Genomic DNA, 15,094 nt, shown 5'->3' on the forward strand with positions numbered 1-15,094 from the left:
TCCTGGATTGAATGTAATTTGTAAAAGCCTTGCTAGTAATCTGATTTAACTGTTTTCCTTTTGGAACTCAAAACTTTTTTTTTGTTTTAACCTAGCAATGCTGTTGCTGGTGAAAGTGCCCTGGACAGGATAGCCTGTGGCCTTGGTGGTAAAGTAGTGCTTCCACTGATAAAAGAACACATCATGCAGATGTTACAAAACTGTGAGTATGGTGCATTCAGTAACTTAAATTGTCTGTTTTGGTCAGATCCATTTCTGGAAAAAAAAAACCACTGATTAAGGCTAATCTTTGATTTTATTGGGTTAAAATCGTAATGCATTTAATAAATTCTCAAAACACTTGCCCATTGAGGCAGCTGTAATGTATTTGCTTCATGGGTTCTTGCTTAAGAATTCATAGCAACACATTGCTATTAAGAACTAGTTGGTTTATTAGCAAAGGTTTAACAATCACACTACACATTACCAGTTCATCCACCAGGCTCACAATTGCATGCCTCATTGTGGATGACCTAGACTCAACTGACGGGGGTTTTATTGAGTCTTGTGAACATCATTTGGTGATCATTTTCCAACAGTCTATTGACTCTGGATCAGTCCCTATGCACTGGAGGGTAGCTAATATAACACCACTTTTTAAAAAAGGAGGGAGAGAGAAAAGAGGTAATTATATACCGGTTAGCCTGACATCAGTAGTGGGGAAAATGTTGGAATCAATCATTAAGAAGGAGATAGCAGCGCATTTGGAAAGCAGTGACAGGATCGGACCAAGTCAGCATGGATTTATGAAAGGGAAATCATGCTTGACGAATCTTCTGGAATTTTGAGGATGTAACTAGCAGAGTGGACAAGGGAGAACAGTGGATGTGGTGTATTTGGACTTTCTAAAGGCTTTTGACAAGGTCCCACACAAGAGATTGGTGTGCAAAATTAAAGCACATGGTATTGGGAATAATGTACTGACGTGGATAGAGAACTGGTTGGCAGACGGGAAGCAGAGTGTCAGGATAAGCGGGTCCTTTTCAGAATGGCAGGCAGTGACTAGTGGAGTGCCGCAGGGCTCAGTGCTGGGACCCCAGCTCTTTACAATATATATTAACGATTTAGAGGAAGGAATTGAGTGTAATATCTCCAAGTTTGCAGATGACACTAAACTTGGGTGGTGGTGTGAGCTATGAGGAGGATGCTGAGAGGCTGCAGGGTGACTTGGACAGGTTAGGTGAGTGGGCAAATGCATGGCAGATGCAGTATAATGTGGATAAATGTGAGGTTATTCACTTTGGTGGCAAAACACGAAAGCAGAATATTATCTGAATGGCGGCAGATTAGGAAAAGGGGAGGTGCAACGAGACCTGGGTGTTATGGTTCATCAGTCACTGAAAATGGGCATTCAGGTACAGCAGGTAGTAAAGAAGGCAAATGGTATGTTGGCCTTCATAACTAGGGGATTTGAGTATAGGAGCAGGGAGGTCTTATTGCAGTTGTATAGGGCCTTAGTGAGGCCTCACCTGGAATATTGTGTTCAGTTTTGGTCTTCTAATCTGAGGAAGGACGTTCTTGCTATTGAGCAAGTGCAGCGAAGGTTCACCAGACTGATTCCAGGGATGGCTGAACTGTCATGAGGAGAGACTGGATCAACTGGGCCTTTATTCACTGGAGTTTAGAAGGATGAGAGGGTTTCTCATAGAAATGTATAAAATTCTGATGGGACTGGACAGGTTAGATGTGGGAAGAATGTTCCTGATGGGGAAGTGCAGAACCAGGGGACATAATCTTAGGATAAGGGGTAGGCCATTTAGGACTGAAATGAGGAGAAACTTCTTCACTGAGTTGTTAACCTATGGAATTCCCTGCCGCAGAGAGTTGTTGATGCCAGTTCATTGGATATATTCAAGAGGGAGTTAGATATGGTCCTTAATGGCTAAGGGGATCAAGGGGTATGGAGAGAAAGCAGGAAAGGGGTACTGAGGGAATGATCAGCCATGATCTTATTGAATGCGGTGCAGGCTCGGAGGGCTGAATGGCCTACTCCTGCACCTATTTTCTATGTTTGTGACTGGTTAAGCCACTCACAATGCAATAGCCCTACAACTATTTTGGTAAACCTGTGAGCATACTCACAGGTGCATACATTACAGCAGTGAACATTCATGTTCTTGCACCTCTTGAAAGTTGGTTTCAAAGCTATATTGAACAATATGCCTGTCCACATCTTAGTGACGATACAATGGGACCTGGGGGAGGGGTGGGAGAAGAAAGACAATACTGCTGTAACACCATCACTGATATTTTTTGTTGATACTTGTGGTCCATGATGATCACAACATAAAAATCTGTTTGTTTATGTTGGTGTGCCACGAGAAGGGAGGTTAGATTTTGTACAGCACTCTGCATTTGTCAAATTGAAATCTAGTATCGTTTTACATTTGAGATTGAGGGAATTCAGTAGAATGCACCATGCCAATTTGTGTGCAGTGTGTTTCCTCTGGTGTGTAGATTATACCAGGAACACGCTCATATTAATTGGGTAGTATAAATTGATTGTGTTTGATTTCATTTAAGTTAATTTAATTAATCTAAAAGAATCCTGCTGCATGATCTGTGTTATATGTTGATTTTGTTTGGAGTAGTTCGCCAACTAGCTCTTTTTTTTTACACAGTGCTATTTATATTGAGCTCCTATAATTAGTAACGACCCCGAGCACCAGCTGATTACTGTATAATTCAACAACTCACCAACACAAAACCCATAATGAATGGGTGTAAATCATCTCTCCATTCCATCGGATTTTCATGCAAGTCCAAATATCCGTTCCTTTTGTTAGAGCTTCGGGTGTATATCAGAAATGGAAAATTCTGGTGGCAGCTTGTAAGAACCATGAAAAATTAGGGGGGGGGGGGGGGCGGAAATTGACATTTAAAAAAAAAAAAGAGGACCGATAGCACCTCTAAGGGGTGCTAATGAGGCTAGAAGAGAATTTCCACATGGGGTGGGGGGGCTGCTACCAGCTCCCGGGAAATAGCCCCGGTAGCACCCCGTGCCGCTGGCCCAACCTGCGATGACATCATCGCCACCCCATGGGGGAAATTGCCGCGAGGCTGGCGTGAGCGGATGTCAACGCCAGCATTGCGGGTCGCAAAGCTGTCTGACATCCGTTCTTTGGGCGCTCCTCAAAGGGGAGGGTGCCAGCGCCCTGCACCGCCATCTTTACTGGTTTGCCGACTCCGGTTGGCACCAGTACAGCAGCCCCAACGTGGTCTGGGCTGCCCCCGTGCAGCTCGGCTCTCCATTTTGGGTGCCGGGCTACAGGCCTGGTCCCACGCTGCCCTGGTGGCCGCGAGTGGAGACCACCAGAGGCCTTGCAGAGTGTGCAGCATCCCTCCCCTTTAAGCGAAGGAGAGAGGCGGTGAAGTGCGCTCCCCGCCCGGGAAGCACCCCTAAAGAAAGTGGAGCACGCGAGATTGCGCTCCACTTCCTTTGAGGGGCGGTAAACCCAATTCAGCGGCGGGGGCAAGACCTCTGTGCCGGATGCAGAGTCCCAGCCCCAGCTGGTTACCGCTCCCAATCGGGGTGCAGGGCAATTTCACCTCTAGCTCTATGCTGCCACCGTAACGAGGTTCGTTTGGGCAGGGAGACTTAATAGTTCTAAGTGTAGCATTGCCTGTCTCGGCCCTCGCCTCAGCTCATCTGCTGAAGCCCTCATCCATACCTTTGTTACCTCTCGACTTGACTATTCCAATGCATTCCTGGCTTGCCTCCCACATTCTACCCTACGTAAACTAGAGGTGATCCAAAACTCAGCTGCCCGTATCCTAACTCGCGCCAAGTCCCACTCACCCATCAGCCCTGTGCTCGTTGACCTAATTAACTTCCGGTTAAGCAATGCCTCGATTTCAAAATTCTCATCCTTATTTTCAAATCCCTCCATGACTTTGCCCCCTGCCTATTTTTAGAATCTCCTCCAGCCCCACAACCCCCCCACCCTGAGATGTCTGCGCTCCTCTAATTCTGCCCTCTTCAGCATCCCTGATTATAATTGCTCAACCATTGCTGGCTGTGCCTTCTGTTGCCTCAACCGCAAGCTCTGGAATTCCCTCCTTCAATCCCTCTGCCCCCCTCTCCTCCTTCAAGACACTCCTTAAAACATACCTCTTTGACCAAGCTTTTGGTCACCTGTGCTAATTTCTACTTATGCAGCTTGGCGTCAATTTTTTAAATATCATAATACTCGTGTGAAGCGCTTTGGGATGGATGTTTCACTGTTAAAGGCGTTATATAAGTACAAGTTGTTAAAAATGCCTACTTAATATTGAGGTAATTGGCAGAAAAATCCAGGTTCTGAAAGTGTGCACCTGGTTTTGGTACATTAGTACAGGTACTATTTACTGTGTTCAAACTGTCTTCACATCCAAACCGTCCCCCTCATTTCCTCTTGGCTCGTAGAAAGCTGTAGGTTATTGGAAACACATTTTCCACAATCCCATACTATCGTTCACTCCCAGTTTATTATACGTCTGAAAATTTGCTCTTATTCATCCTAACCCTAAAGTGATCTCTTGCCCTTAAAGATTATTGCCCTTGTTGTTTTTGCCTCAGTGCTATCTAAAGTTATGGAAGCTATTTTAACTCTTAAATTATCCAGCACTTGGAAAGCCAGTTTAGCTTGTGGTACAGTTGTACTGTTTCCAATGTTATCCATCTGGCATTCTGCTCTTGAATACTTGAGTGAGTCATTGATGTGTGCCTTGGAAGACTGGGATATTGCACTTATCTACAAATTACCATGTGTTGTAGTTGATAGCTTGCCCTCAGACTGTTTTCGAATTAACTTAGTTTTGTCATGGGCCATTCAAAGAACAGCCAACATTTATCCTACAATTAACATCAATAAAATAGATTAGCTGGTCATATTACTGTTTGCGGGACCTTGCTGTGCGCAAATTGGCTACCATATTGCCTATATTACTACAGTGACTATATTTAAAAGTACTTCATTGCCGATTCTTTAATTGGCAGTTCCTTTGCCCCACCATTGGTGGCCATGCCTTCTGCCGTATAGGCCCTAAGCTCTGGAATTTCCTCCCTAAACCTCTCCAACCCTCCTCCTTTTAAAACTAACCTTAAAACTTAACTTTTTTTTTAAAGCAAGTTTTTAGTCACTTATCCCAATATCCCCTTTGGCTTGGTCTCAGTTTTTGTCTGCACTCTTGTGGGAGCGTCTTGGGACATTTTCCAATATTAAAATGACTAAATGAATGCAAGTTGTTAACACGAGTTGTGATGTTTTCTTGCAGCTGACTGGAAGTACAGGCATGCAGGCCTAATGGCCTTGTCCGCTATTGGGGAAGGCTGTCATCAGCAAATGGAGGGGATACTCAATGAAATTGTGAATTTTGTCTTGCTATTTCTTCAAGATCCAGTAAGTGAAAGAAAATACAAATGTATTACTTCAGTACATGTGTAGAATGAAGGTCCTGCCAATGGCCAACACTTGCATGTGAAGGATGGCCATTTGGTTGAGATATCAGTGGGTTGTTACTATCTGTGCACCGTCAGCTAGTATCTATAGAAGCTAGCAAAAGCTTCTATAGATATGTGAAAAGAAAAAGATTAGTGAAAACTAATGTAGGTCTCTTGCAGTCAGAATCAGGTGAATTCATAATAGGGAACAAGGAAATGGCAGACCAATTGAACAAATACTTTGGTTCTGTCTTCACTATAACCTCCCGAAAATACTAGGGGACCGAGGGTCTAGCGAGAAGGAGGAATTGAGGGAGATCCTTATTAGTCAGGAAATGGTGTTAGAGAAACTGAAGGCTGATAAATCCCCAGGGCCTGATAGTCTGCATCCTAGAGTACTTAAGGAAGTGGCCCTGGCAATAGTAGATGCATTGGTGGTCATTTTCCAACATTCCATGGACTCTGGATCAGTTCCGATGGTTTGGAAGGTAGCTAATGTAACCCCACTTTTTTTAAAAAGGAGGGAGAGAGAAAACAGGGAATTATAGACCCGTTAGCCTGACATCGGTAGTGGGGAAAATGCTAGAATCAATTATTAAAGATGTAATAGCGCATTTGGAAAGCAGTGATAGGATTTATGAAAGGGAAATCATGCTTGACAAATCTTCTAGAATTTTTTGAGAATGTAACTAGTAGAGTGGATAAGGGAGAACCAGTGGATGTGGTGTATTTGGACTTTCAAAAGGCTTCTGACAAGGTCCCACACAAGAGATTAGTGTGCAAAATGAAGGCAAATGGTATTGGGGGTAATGTATTGACGTGGATAGAGAACTGGTTGGCAGACAGGAAGCAAAGAATGGGAATTAACGGATCCTTTTCAGAATGGCAGGCAGTGACTAGTGGGGTACTGCAAGGTTCAGTGCTGGGACCCCAGCTATTTACAATATATATTAATGATTTAGACGAAGGAATTGAATGAATGTGATATCTCCAAGTTTGCAGATAACACTAAGCTGGGTGGCAGTGTGAGTTGCGAGGAGGATGCTAAGAGGCTACAAGGTGAGTGGGCAGATGCAGTATAATGTGGATAAGTGTGAGGTTATCCACTTTGGTGGCAAAAACAGGAAGGCAGAATATTATATGAATGGTGACAGATTAGGAAAAGGGGAGGTGCAATGAGACTTGGGTGTCATAGTACATCAGTCATTGAAGGTAGGCATGCAGGTACAGCAGGCAGTAAAGAAAGCAAATGGCATGTTGGCCTTCATAGCGAGAGGATTTGAGTATAGGAGCAGGGAGGTCTTACTGCAGTTGTACAGGGCCTTGGTGAGACCACACCTTGAGTATTGTGTGCAGTTTTGGTCTCTTAATCTGAGGAAGGACATTCTTGCTATTGAGGGAGTGCAACGAAGGTTCACCAGACTGATTTTCGGAATGGCAGGACTGACATGTGAAGAAAGACTGGATCGAATGGAATTTAGAAGAATGAGAGGGGATCTCATAGAAACATATAAAATTCTGACAGGATTGGACAGGTTAGATGCAAGAAGAATGTTCCTGATGTTGGGGAAGTCCAGAGCCAGGAGAGACAGCCTAAGGATAAGGGGTAAGCCATCTAGGACTGATGAGGAGAAACTTTTTCACCCAGAGAATTGTGAACCTATGGCATTCTCTACCACAGAAAGTTATTGAGTCCAGTTCATTGGATATCTTCAAAAGGGAGTTAGATGTGCCCCTTACAGCTAAAGGCATCAGGGGGCATGGAAGAAAAGACAGGAAGGGGGTACTGAAGTTGCATGATATTGAATGGTGGTGCAGGGCCAAATGGCCTACTCCTGCACCTATTTTCTGTGTTTCTATGTTTCTATGAGTCGGCACTTTCTGGCGAGAAGAGAGGTTGTTGTGAGCTGGGTGTGTTTTTGGGGGTCAGTTTGTAATGAGCAATGTTAAATACAGCTGAAGTCCATCCAATTCCTATTTTGTATACAGATGCAAGGTTTTTACACAGTTAACAATGAATATTTTACAAATTGAAACCTTTAATGTCCTAAGTCACACCAAGTCCTGCTGTCCCATCACCCCTGTGCTCGCTAACCTACATTGGTTTCCAGTTAAGCAACGCCTCGATTTCAAAATTCTTATCCTTTTCAAGTCCCTCCATGGCCTCGCCCATCCCTATCTCTCTAACCTTCTCCAGCCCTGCAACCTCCCAAGATGTCTGCGCTTCTCTACCTCTCTTTCCTCCTTCAATATGCTCCTTAAAACCTCCCTCTTTGACCAAGCTTTTGGTCACCTGTGCTAATTTCTACTTTTGCGGCTCGGTGTCAAATTTTTTAAAATCTCATAATACTCCTGTGAAGCACCTTGGGATGTTTCACTACATTAAAGGCGCTATATAAATACAAGTTGTTGTTTACATTTTTTTTTTAAGATGCACTGCAGGAATATTGCTGGATTTAAAATGTAATCTTTTGATTTCATTTTAGCACCCAAGAGTTAGATATGCAGCTTGTAATGCCATAGGCCAGATGGCCACAGACTTCGCACCAACGTTCCAGCGAAAGTTTCACGACAAAGTAAGCATCCTTCGTTTGGATATGAACCTCTGAAATATTCATCTTTGTAAAGCAATAGTAAGACCTTGTACTTTTACATCCACTCCTAAATGATTCGTGCTAAAATGAACGCAGTTCACAATTTAACTGTTTTACCTTTTTTGTCTTTTTCAGTTGTTCACCTTTTTAGATTTTAGGGTTCCGGCGGAAAATTATAATTGGTCTCCATTCTGCCTGGCTTTCCTGAGGAATTTGTAGAATTCCATATGTAATCGGAGCATAAAGGAAACCAAATCAGTTTGGGGTGTCAGTACTTGTTTTTTTTTGGTTTTAAATAGGTCATTTCAGCCCTCTTGCAAACTATGGAAGACCAGGCGAATCCCCGAGTTCAAGCTCATGCTGCTGCTGCTCTCATTAACTTCACTGAGGATTGCCCCAAATCACTGCTACTCCCATACCTTGATAATCTAGTAAATCACCTGCACGTTATCATGGTAGCTAAACTACAGGAGGTAAGTTGCTTTCAATATCCATTTTTGGTTAGTCCACTTCAGCTTTTAGTTGGGGGCAGGGGAGTCCTTTTAAATATTGTCCTGGCTTGTCAATTAAAATTTTGAATCCGTTAAGAATAATGAGGTTTGTCATTGAGCTAGGGTTAAATGGAATGTTTTCGGTTTGGCGGATTGTGACAAGTGGAGTTCCCCAGGGATCCGTACTGGGGCCTCTGCTTTTCAGATGACACCAAGTTAGGAGGCACAATAAGTTGTATAGATGGGAGCTGGAAGTCACAAAGGGACATAGACTGGTTAAGTGCGTGGGCAAAAGTGTTGGCGGGCAGAGTTCTGAATGTGGGGATGTGAGAGATAATCCAAGAAAGACAAATCTGAATATTTTCTTAATGGCGAGAGACTAGAAACTGTGGAGGAGCAAAGGGATTTGAATACCCAGGTACACACATCACTAAAAGCTAGTGCGCAGTTACAAAAAGTAGTCAAAAAGGGTAATGGAATGTTAGACTTTACCTCAAGCGGGCTGGAATACTAAAGGGAGGAAGTTATGCTTCAGTTGGACAGAGACTTGGTCAGACTCCACCTGCAATACTGCGTTCAGTTTTGGGCAAAGCACCTTGGGAAGGATAAGTTGGCCTTTGAAGAGGTACAGTGCAGATTCAGTAGCTCAAAGCTTTAAATTGTGAAGACTGGCTACATAGACTAGGCATGTATTACTAGAGTTTAGAAAATTGAGGGGTGAGTTAATTGAGCTGGTTAAAGGAATTTGATGGGGTACATAGGGAGAAACTCTCTTCACTGGTGGGTGAATGCAGAAAAAGATAACAGTTAAAATTAGAGCTGGGCCATTCAGGAGTGAAATCAGTAATCACTTTTCCCACCAAAAGGCTGGGTGCTGTGGTTCAATTGAAATTTTAGTGGCTGAGATTGGTAGAATTTTTTTATTGAGTAAAGCTATCGAGGGATATGATTTCAAAGGTGGGTAAAGGGCGTTAAGGTATAGATCGGCCTTGATCTAATTAAACGGGGGAACAAGCACGAGGAGCTGAATGGCCTACTTCTGTTCCTATATGACCTGCACAGAGACGAGAGAGGTTTACATATATCCTTATTCAGTGATTCCTGCATATGTCAAGATTGCAGGGAAACTGTACATATTGATGATTTGTTCTCCCTATTAGCTCATACAGAAAGGAACTAAGCTAGTATTGGAACAGGTTGTTACATCCATTGCTTCTGTGGCCGACACTGCAGAGGAGAAATTTGTCCCATATTACGACCTGTTCATGCCATCGCTCAAGCACATTGTGGAAAACGGAGTACAGAAAGAGCTCCGACTCCTGAGAGGAAAGACCATTGAGTGTATCAGCCTGATAGGTCTTGCTGTTGGTAAAGATAAGGTAACCTGGTTTATTAAAAGTTTTAAAGCTTTACCCAATTCAGCAGTGGTGTCCATTCCATTAACTCTAGTTGTGTTCTGTAGTTTATGCAAGACGCCTCTGATGTGATGCAGTTGCTGCTAAAAACCCAAACCGATTCCAGCGAATTGGAGGATGACGACCCACAGGTATGTCTAATTGTTTTGAAACAATGAGGATTTGAGTGCGCAGTCTCGCTCTGTAAGGAATCATATTGTATTGTAAATTGTATTGCTGGAGATGTGCCCTTCCTAACAGTGAAATAGCAGGGCTGGTTTTCTAGTTTCGGGCTGGTTTTCTAGTTTCGTCGATCAGACCCATCTTTTCATTGCTAAAGATCCTGGTTATCTTTATTTTGCTCTTCAAAAAAGCGAAAGTTCCTCATGTTTTTCTTGAATCTGAGTTGAAGATTTTTGCTGCAAATTGCTCTTTTTTTTAATATAAACATTGCCAGCAACACCTGGTGTGCATGTAAAGCAGAACATTCCATGTTCAGTCCCCAGTCTGTGCTGATTGTAGCCAGGAGCAGGGGGACTGAGTTGAATGGCCAGGGAAGGGGGGAAAATCAGGTGTTTGCTACTGCTGATCGCTATTCTTAAAAACCAGCTGGGAAAGTGTGTGCCTGTGGTTGGGAACGACATTGCAGCCTAAGCATGGTTAAAATTAGCCTGCTGATATTCGACTAAATTCTTGCATTTGAGCAGCGGCTACTTGGCCAAGGACAGAGGGCATCTGTGCACCCGTAAGTCTTGGTGAGGGGGAGGAAATTGGAGAGGGGGTGGTTGCCTTTATTTTAAAAAAATTGACCCTACTTTCTCCGGGGCAAAAATCTGTTTCATAGAATCTTGCAGCACAGGAGGTGACCATTCGGCCCATTTTATCTCTGTCAGCACTTTGAAAGAGCTATCCAATTGGTCCCTGCAAATATTTCCTTTTCAAGCACAGTTACGACATCAGGAATGAGCCCGTGCTGATTTTCGGATTTTTCCGGATTTTGGACAAGAAAGTCAAGAGCAATACGTATGCTACCGAGACAAAGTACTAATGGTGACGTGGGTCAGGCCGGGTTGAGGGTCATTCGGCAAGACTCGGCCCGATCGCACGCCATTTAAAAGATAGCGGCGAAGCCGATAACTAGTCCGGCCTGTCGGTTTTTGGACAATAATTCCTGATTTTATTTTACTGAGTATCAAATGGGATTTTCTCAAAAATGTTCGGTCTTTGGACAGCTGGATTTGAGACGTATCTGTATATATCCAATTCCCATTTGAAAGTTAGTATTGAATCTGCTTGCACCGTCGCAATTCCAGATCATCATAGGTCACTACTTAAAAACATTTCTCCTCATTTCCCCGCTGATTCTTTTGGCAATTATTTTGAATGTGTCCTCTGGTTACTGACTCTCCTGCCAGTGGAACAGTTTTTCCTTATTTATTCCATCAAAAGCCTTTGAAGTGGGTTTATCCATATGGAAGGGTTATCCTATTAGCTGAACAAGAGAGGCATTGACTTGGCTACATGGTGCCAGATCAGAATGACAATGTACAGTTGTGCTGACATCTGTCCACTGTAAACTGAGCTGAGTGACAATACATTAAGCTGTTTCATTTTGATGCTCTTTTCCATAATGGGAATGGAATGAGCAAACTTAGATTTTCAGCATGACCCCTACTCGAGATGGGAGGAAGTCTCTGAGCCTCATCCTTGATGAGCACTGCAATAGTAATCCACTCTTCAGAATGTCAGTTTCTTGCGTGTATATTTTTTAAAAATCTATTTTTAAACTAAAATGACTTGGCGCTTTTTTAAAAAAAATCAACCAATTAACATGTCATTAATAAAACTGATCATTTTCTTTTGTACTTTGTAAACCAGTCTTGATTAGCTTTGTCTTAAACTTAAAAAATCACAAATATTAGAACATAAGAACATAAGAATTAGGAACAGGAGTAGGCCATCTAGCCCCTCGAGCCTGCTCCGCCACTAAACAAGATCTGGCCGTGGACTCAGCTCCACTTACCCGCCCGCTCCCCATAACCCTTAATTCCCTTATTGGTTAAAAATCTATCTATCTGTGATTTGAATACATTCAATGAGCTAGCCTCAACTGCTTCCCTGGGCAGAGAATTCCACAGATTCACAACCCTCTGGGAGAAGAAATTCCTTCTCAACTTGGTTTTAAATTGGCTCCCCTGTATTTTGAGGCTGTGCCCCTTAGTTCTAGTCTCCTCGACCAGTGGAAAGAACCTCTCTGCCTCTATCTTGTCCATCCCTTTCATTATTTTAAATGTTTCTATAAGATCACCCCTCATCCTTCTGAACTCCAACAAGTAAAGACCCAGGCTACTCAATCTATCATCATAAGGTAACCCCCTCATCTCCGGAATCAGCCGAGTGAATCGACTCTGTACCCCCTCCAAAGCTAGTATATCCTTCCTTAAGTAAGGTGACTAAAACTGCACGCAGTACTCCAGGTGCGGCCTCACCAATACCCTGTACAGTTGCAGCAGGACTTCCCTGCTTTTGTACTTCATCCCTCTCGCAATGAAGGCCAACATTCCATTCGCCTTCCTGATTATCTGCTGCACCTGCAAACTAACTTTTTGGGACCCTAAAAGAGTTTCATGCACAAGGACCCCCAGGTCCCTCTGCACCGCAGCATGTTGTAATTTCTCCCCATTCAAATAATAATCCCCTTTACTGTTTTTTTTTTCCCAAGGTGGATGACCTCACATTTTCCGACATTGTATTCCATCTGCCAAACCTTAGCCCATTCGCTGAACCTATCTAAATCTCTTTGCAGCCTCGGTGTCCTCTACACAACCTGCTTTCCCACTAATCTTTGTGTCATCTGCAAATTTTGTTACACTACACTCTGTCCCCTCTTCCAGGTCATCTATGTATATTGTAAACAGTTGTGGTCCCAGCACCGATCCCTGTGGCACACCACTAACCACCGATTTCCAACCCGAAAAGGACTCATTTATCCCGACTCTCTGCTTTCTGTTAGCCAGCCAATTCTCTATCCATGCTAATACATTTCCTCTGACTCCGCATACCTTTATCTTCTGCAGTAACCTTTTGTGTGGCACCTTATCAAATGCCTTTTGGAAATCTAAATACACCACATCCATCGGTACACCTCTATCCACCATGCTCGTTATATCCTCAAAGAATTCCAGTAAATTAGTTAAACATGATTTGCCCTTCATGAATCCATGTTGCGTCTGCTTGATTGCACTATTCCTATCTAGATGTCCCGCTATTTCTTCCTTAATGATAGCTTCAAGCATTTTCCCCACGACAGATGTTAAACTAACCTGCCTATAGTTACCTGCTTTTTGTCTGCCCCATTTTTTAAACAGAGGCGTTACATTAGCTGCTTTCCAATCCGATGGTACCTCCCCAGAGTCCAGAGAATTTTGGTAGATTATAACGAATGCATCTGCTATAACTTCCGCCATCTCTTTTAATACCCTGGGATGCATTTCATCAGGACTTGTCTACCTTGAGTCCCATTAGCCTGTCCAGCACTACCCCCCCCTAGTGATAGTAATTGTCTCAAGGTCCTCCCTTCCCACATTCCTGTGACCAGCAATTTTTGGCATGGTTTTTGTGTCTTCCACTGTGAAGACCAAACCAAAATAATTGTTTACGGTCTCAGCCATTTCCACATTTCCCATTATTAAATCCCCCTTCTCATCTTCTAAGGGACCAACATTTACTTTAGTCACTCTTTTCCGTTTTATATATCGGTAAAAGCTTTTACTATCTGTTTTTATGTTTTGCGCAAGTTTACTTTCGTAATCTATCTTTCCTTTCTTTATTGCTTTCTTAGTGTTTCTTTGCTGTCGTTTAAAATTTTCACAATCTTCTAGTTTCCCACTAACCTTGGCCACCTTATACACATTGGATTTTAATTTGATACTCTCCTTTATTTCCTTGGTTATCCACGGCTGGTTATCCCTTCTCTTACCGCCCTTCTTTTTCACTGGAATATATTTTTGTTGAGCACTATGAAATATTGCTGTAAAACTTTAAATACTAAAATTGCTGCCACACCTGTATGTTGCATATGTGTGTATCGATATATAGATAGATATGGATGTACACACTTATTCATCTATATATATCCATACTTATTTCTATCTCCCTACATTTCTGTCTACGTATATGTGCGTATGTATATATAGTTTTGTGTGTATTTGTTTTCTCAATCCAATCCTGTGGGTCTGCCATTTAATTGTTTTCTCTTGGGTGGTGGGAAATGAGATTTGAGCCCTGGGCTAATTTTCTATTTCTCATAGATATCTTACATGATCTCTGCGTGGGCAAGAATGTGTAAGATCCTTGGTAAGGAGTTTCAGCAGTACCTTCCTGTTGTTATGGGCCCACTGATGAAGACTGCTTCCATTAAACCCGAAGTAGCCCTCCTGGACAGTAAGTACAGCAGATCCCTACTCGTTGCACTCTTCTCCCTGCCCTCATCCACTCCAAATGGGAATGTTTTGAGCTCGAAGTTGAAAATAGGCCGCCAACCAATGCGCGGTCTTTGTGATTTTGCTATTAATGAACCACAATCCTACTGACTATTGTTTTGGGAAAGCAGGTACAATTATTACAAAGTCTTTACAGCACAGGCCCATGCTGGTGGCTGACAATTATATTTAATATTAACTGTTTATTTGCACTTTACAACAGTTTGTTTATACCCGAGCTACCCTGGAATATTATCCCACGGCTCAAGTTAAGACTTATTGTGGCTCTCTGAATAGCTGCTGGGTAAAATCATCATATAAGAAATAGGAGCAGGAGTAGGCCATTCAGCCCCTTGAGCCTGCTCTGCATTCAATGAGATCATGGCTGATCTTCTACCTCAACTCCACTTTCCTGCATTATCCCCATAATCCTTTGATTCCCTTGATATCCAAAAATCTATCAATCTCTGTCTTGAATATACTCAACGACTGAACTTCCACAGCCCTCTGGGGGTAGAGAATGCCAAAGATTCACCTCCTGAGTGAAGAGATTTCTCCTCATCTCAGTCCTAAATGGCCAACCCCTTATTCTGAGACTGTGACCTCTGGTTCTAGACTCCCAGCCAGAGGAAACATCCTCTTGCATCTGCCCTGTAAAGCCCTGTAAGAAACA

The 15,094-nt window shown here is 42.9% G+C and overlaps 1 protein-coding gene across 1 annotated transcript in view; it reads left to right on the plus strand.

Annotated features, from left to right (window-relative positions):
• The window catches only part of kpnb3 (karyopherin (importin) beta 3), a 56,253-nt gene that overhangs the window by 26,071 nt on the left and 15,088 nt on the right, over window positions 1-15,094 (plus strand). The window contains exons 10-16 of the mRNA XM_070891760.1: window positions 96-202; window positions 5,296-5,420; window positions 7,948-8,037; window positions 8,355-8,528; window positions 9,707-9,925; window positions 10,009-10,092; window positions 14,251-14,383. Coding sequence (XP_070747861.1) covers window positions 96-202; window positions 5,296-5,420; window positions 7,948-8,037; window positions 8,355-8,528; window positions 9,707-9,925; window positions 10,009-10,092; window positions 14,251-14,383 — 932 coding nt within the window. The remainder of the gene's footprint in view (window positions 1-95; window positions 203-5,295; window positions 5,421-7,947; window positions 8,038-8,354; window positions 8,529-9,706; window positions 9,926-10,008; window positions 10,093-14,250; window positions 14,384-15,094) is intronic.

This window comes from Pristiophorus japonicus, chromosome 10 (assembly GCF_044704955.1).
Source record: "Pristiophorus japonicus isolate sPriJap1 chromosome 10, sPriJap1.hap1, whole genome shotgun sequence".
NCBI classification, from domain to species: domain Eukaryota; kingdom Metazoa; phylum Chordata; class Chondrichthyes; family Pristiophoridae; genus Pristiophorus; species Pristiophorus japonicus.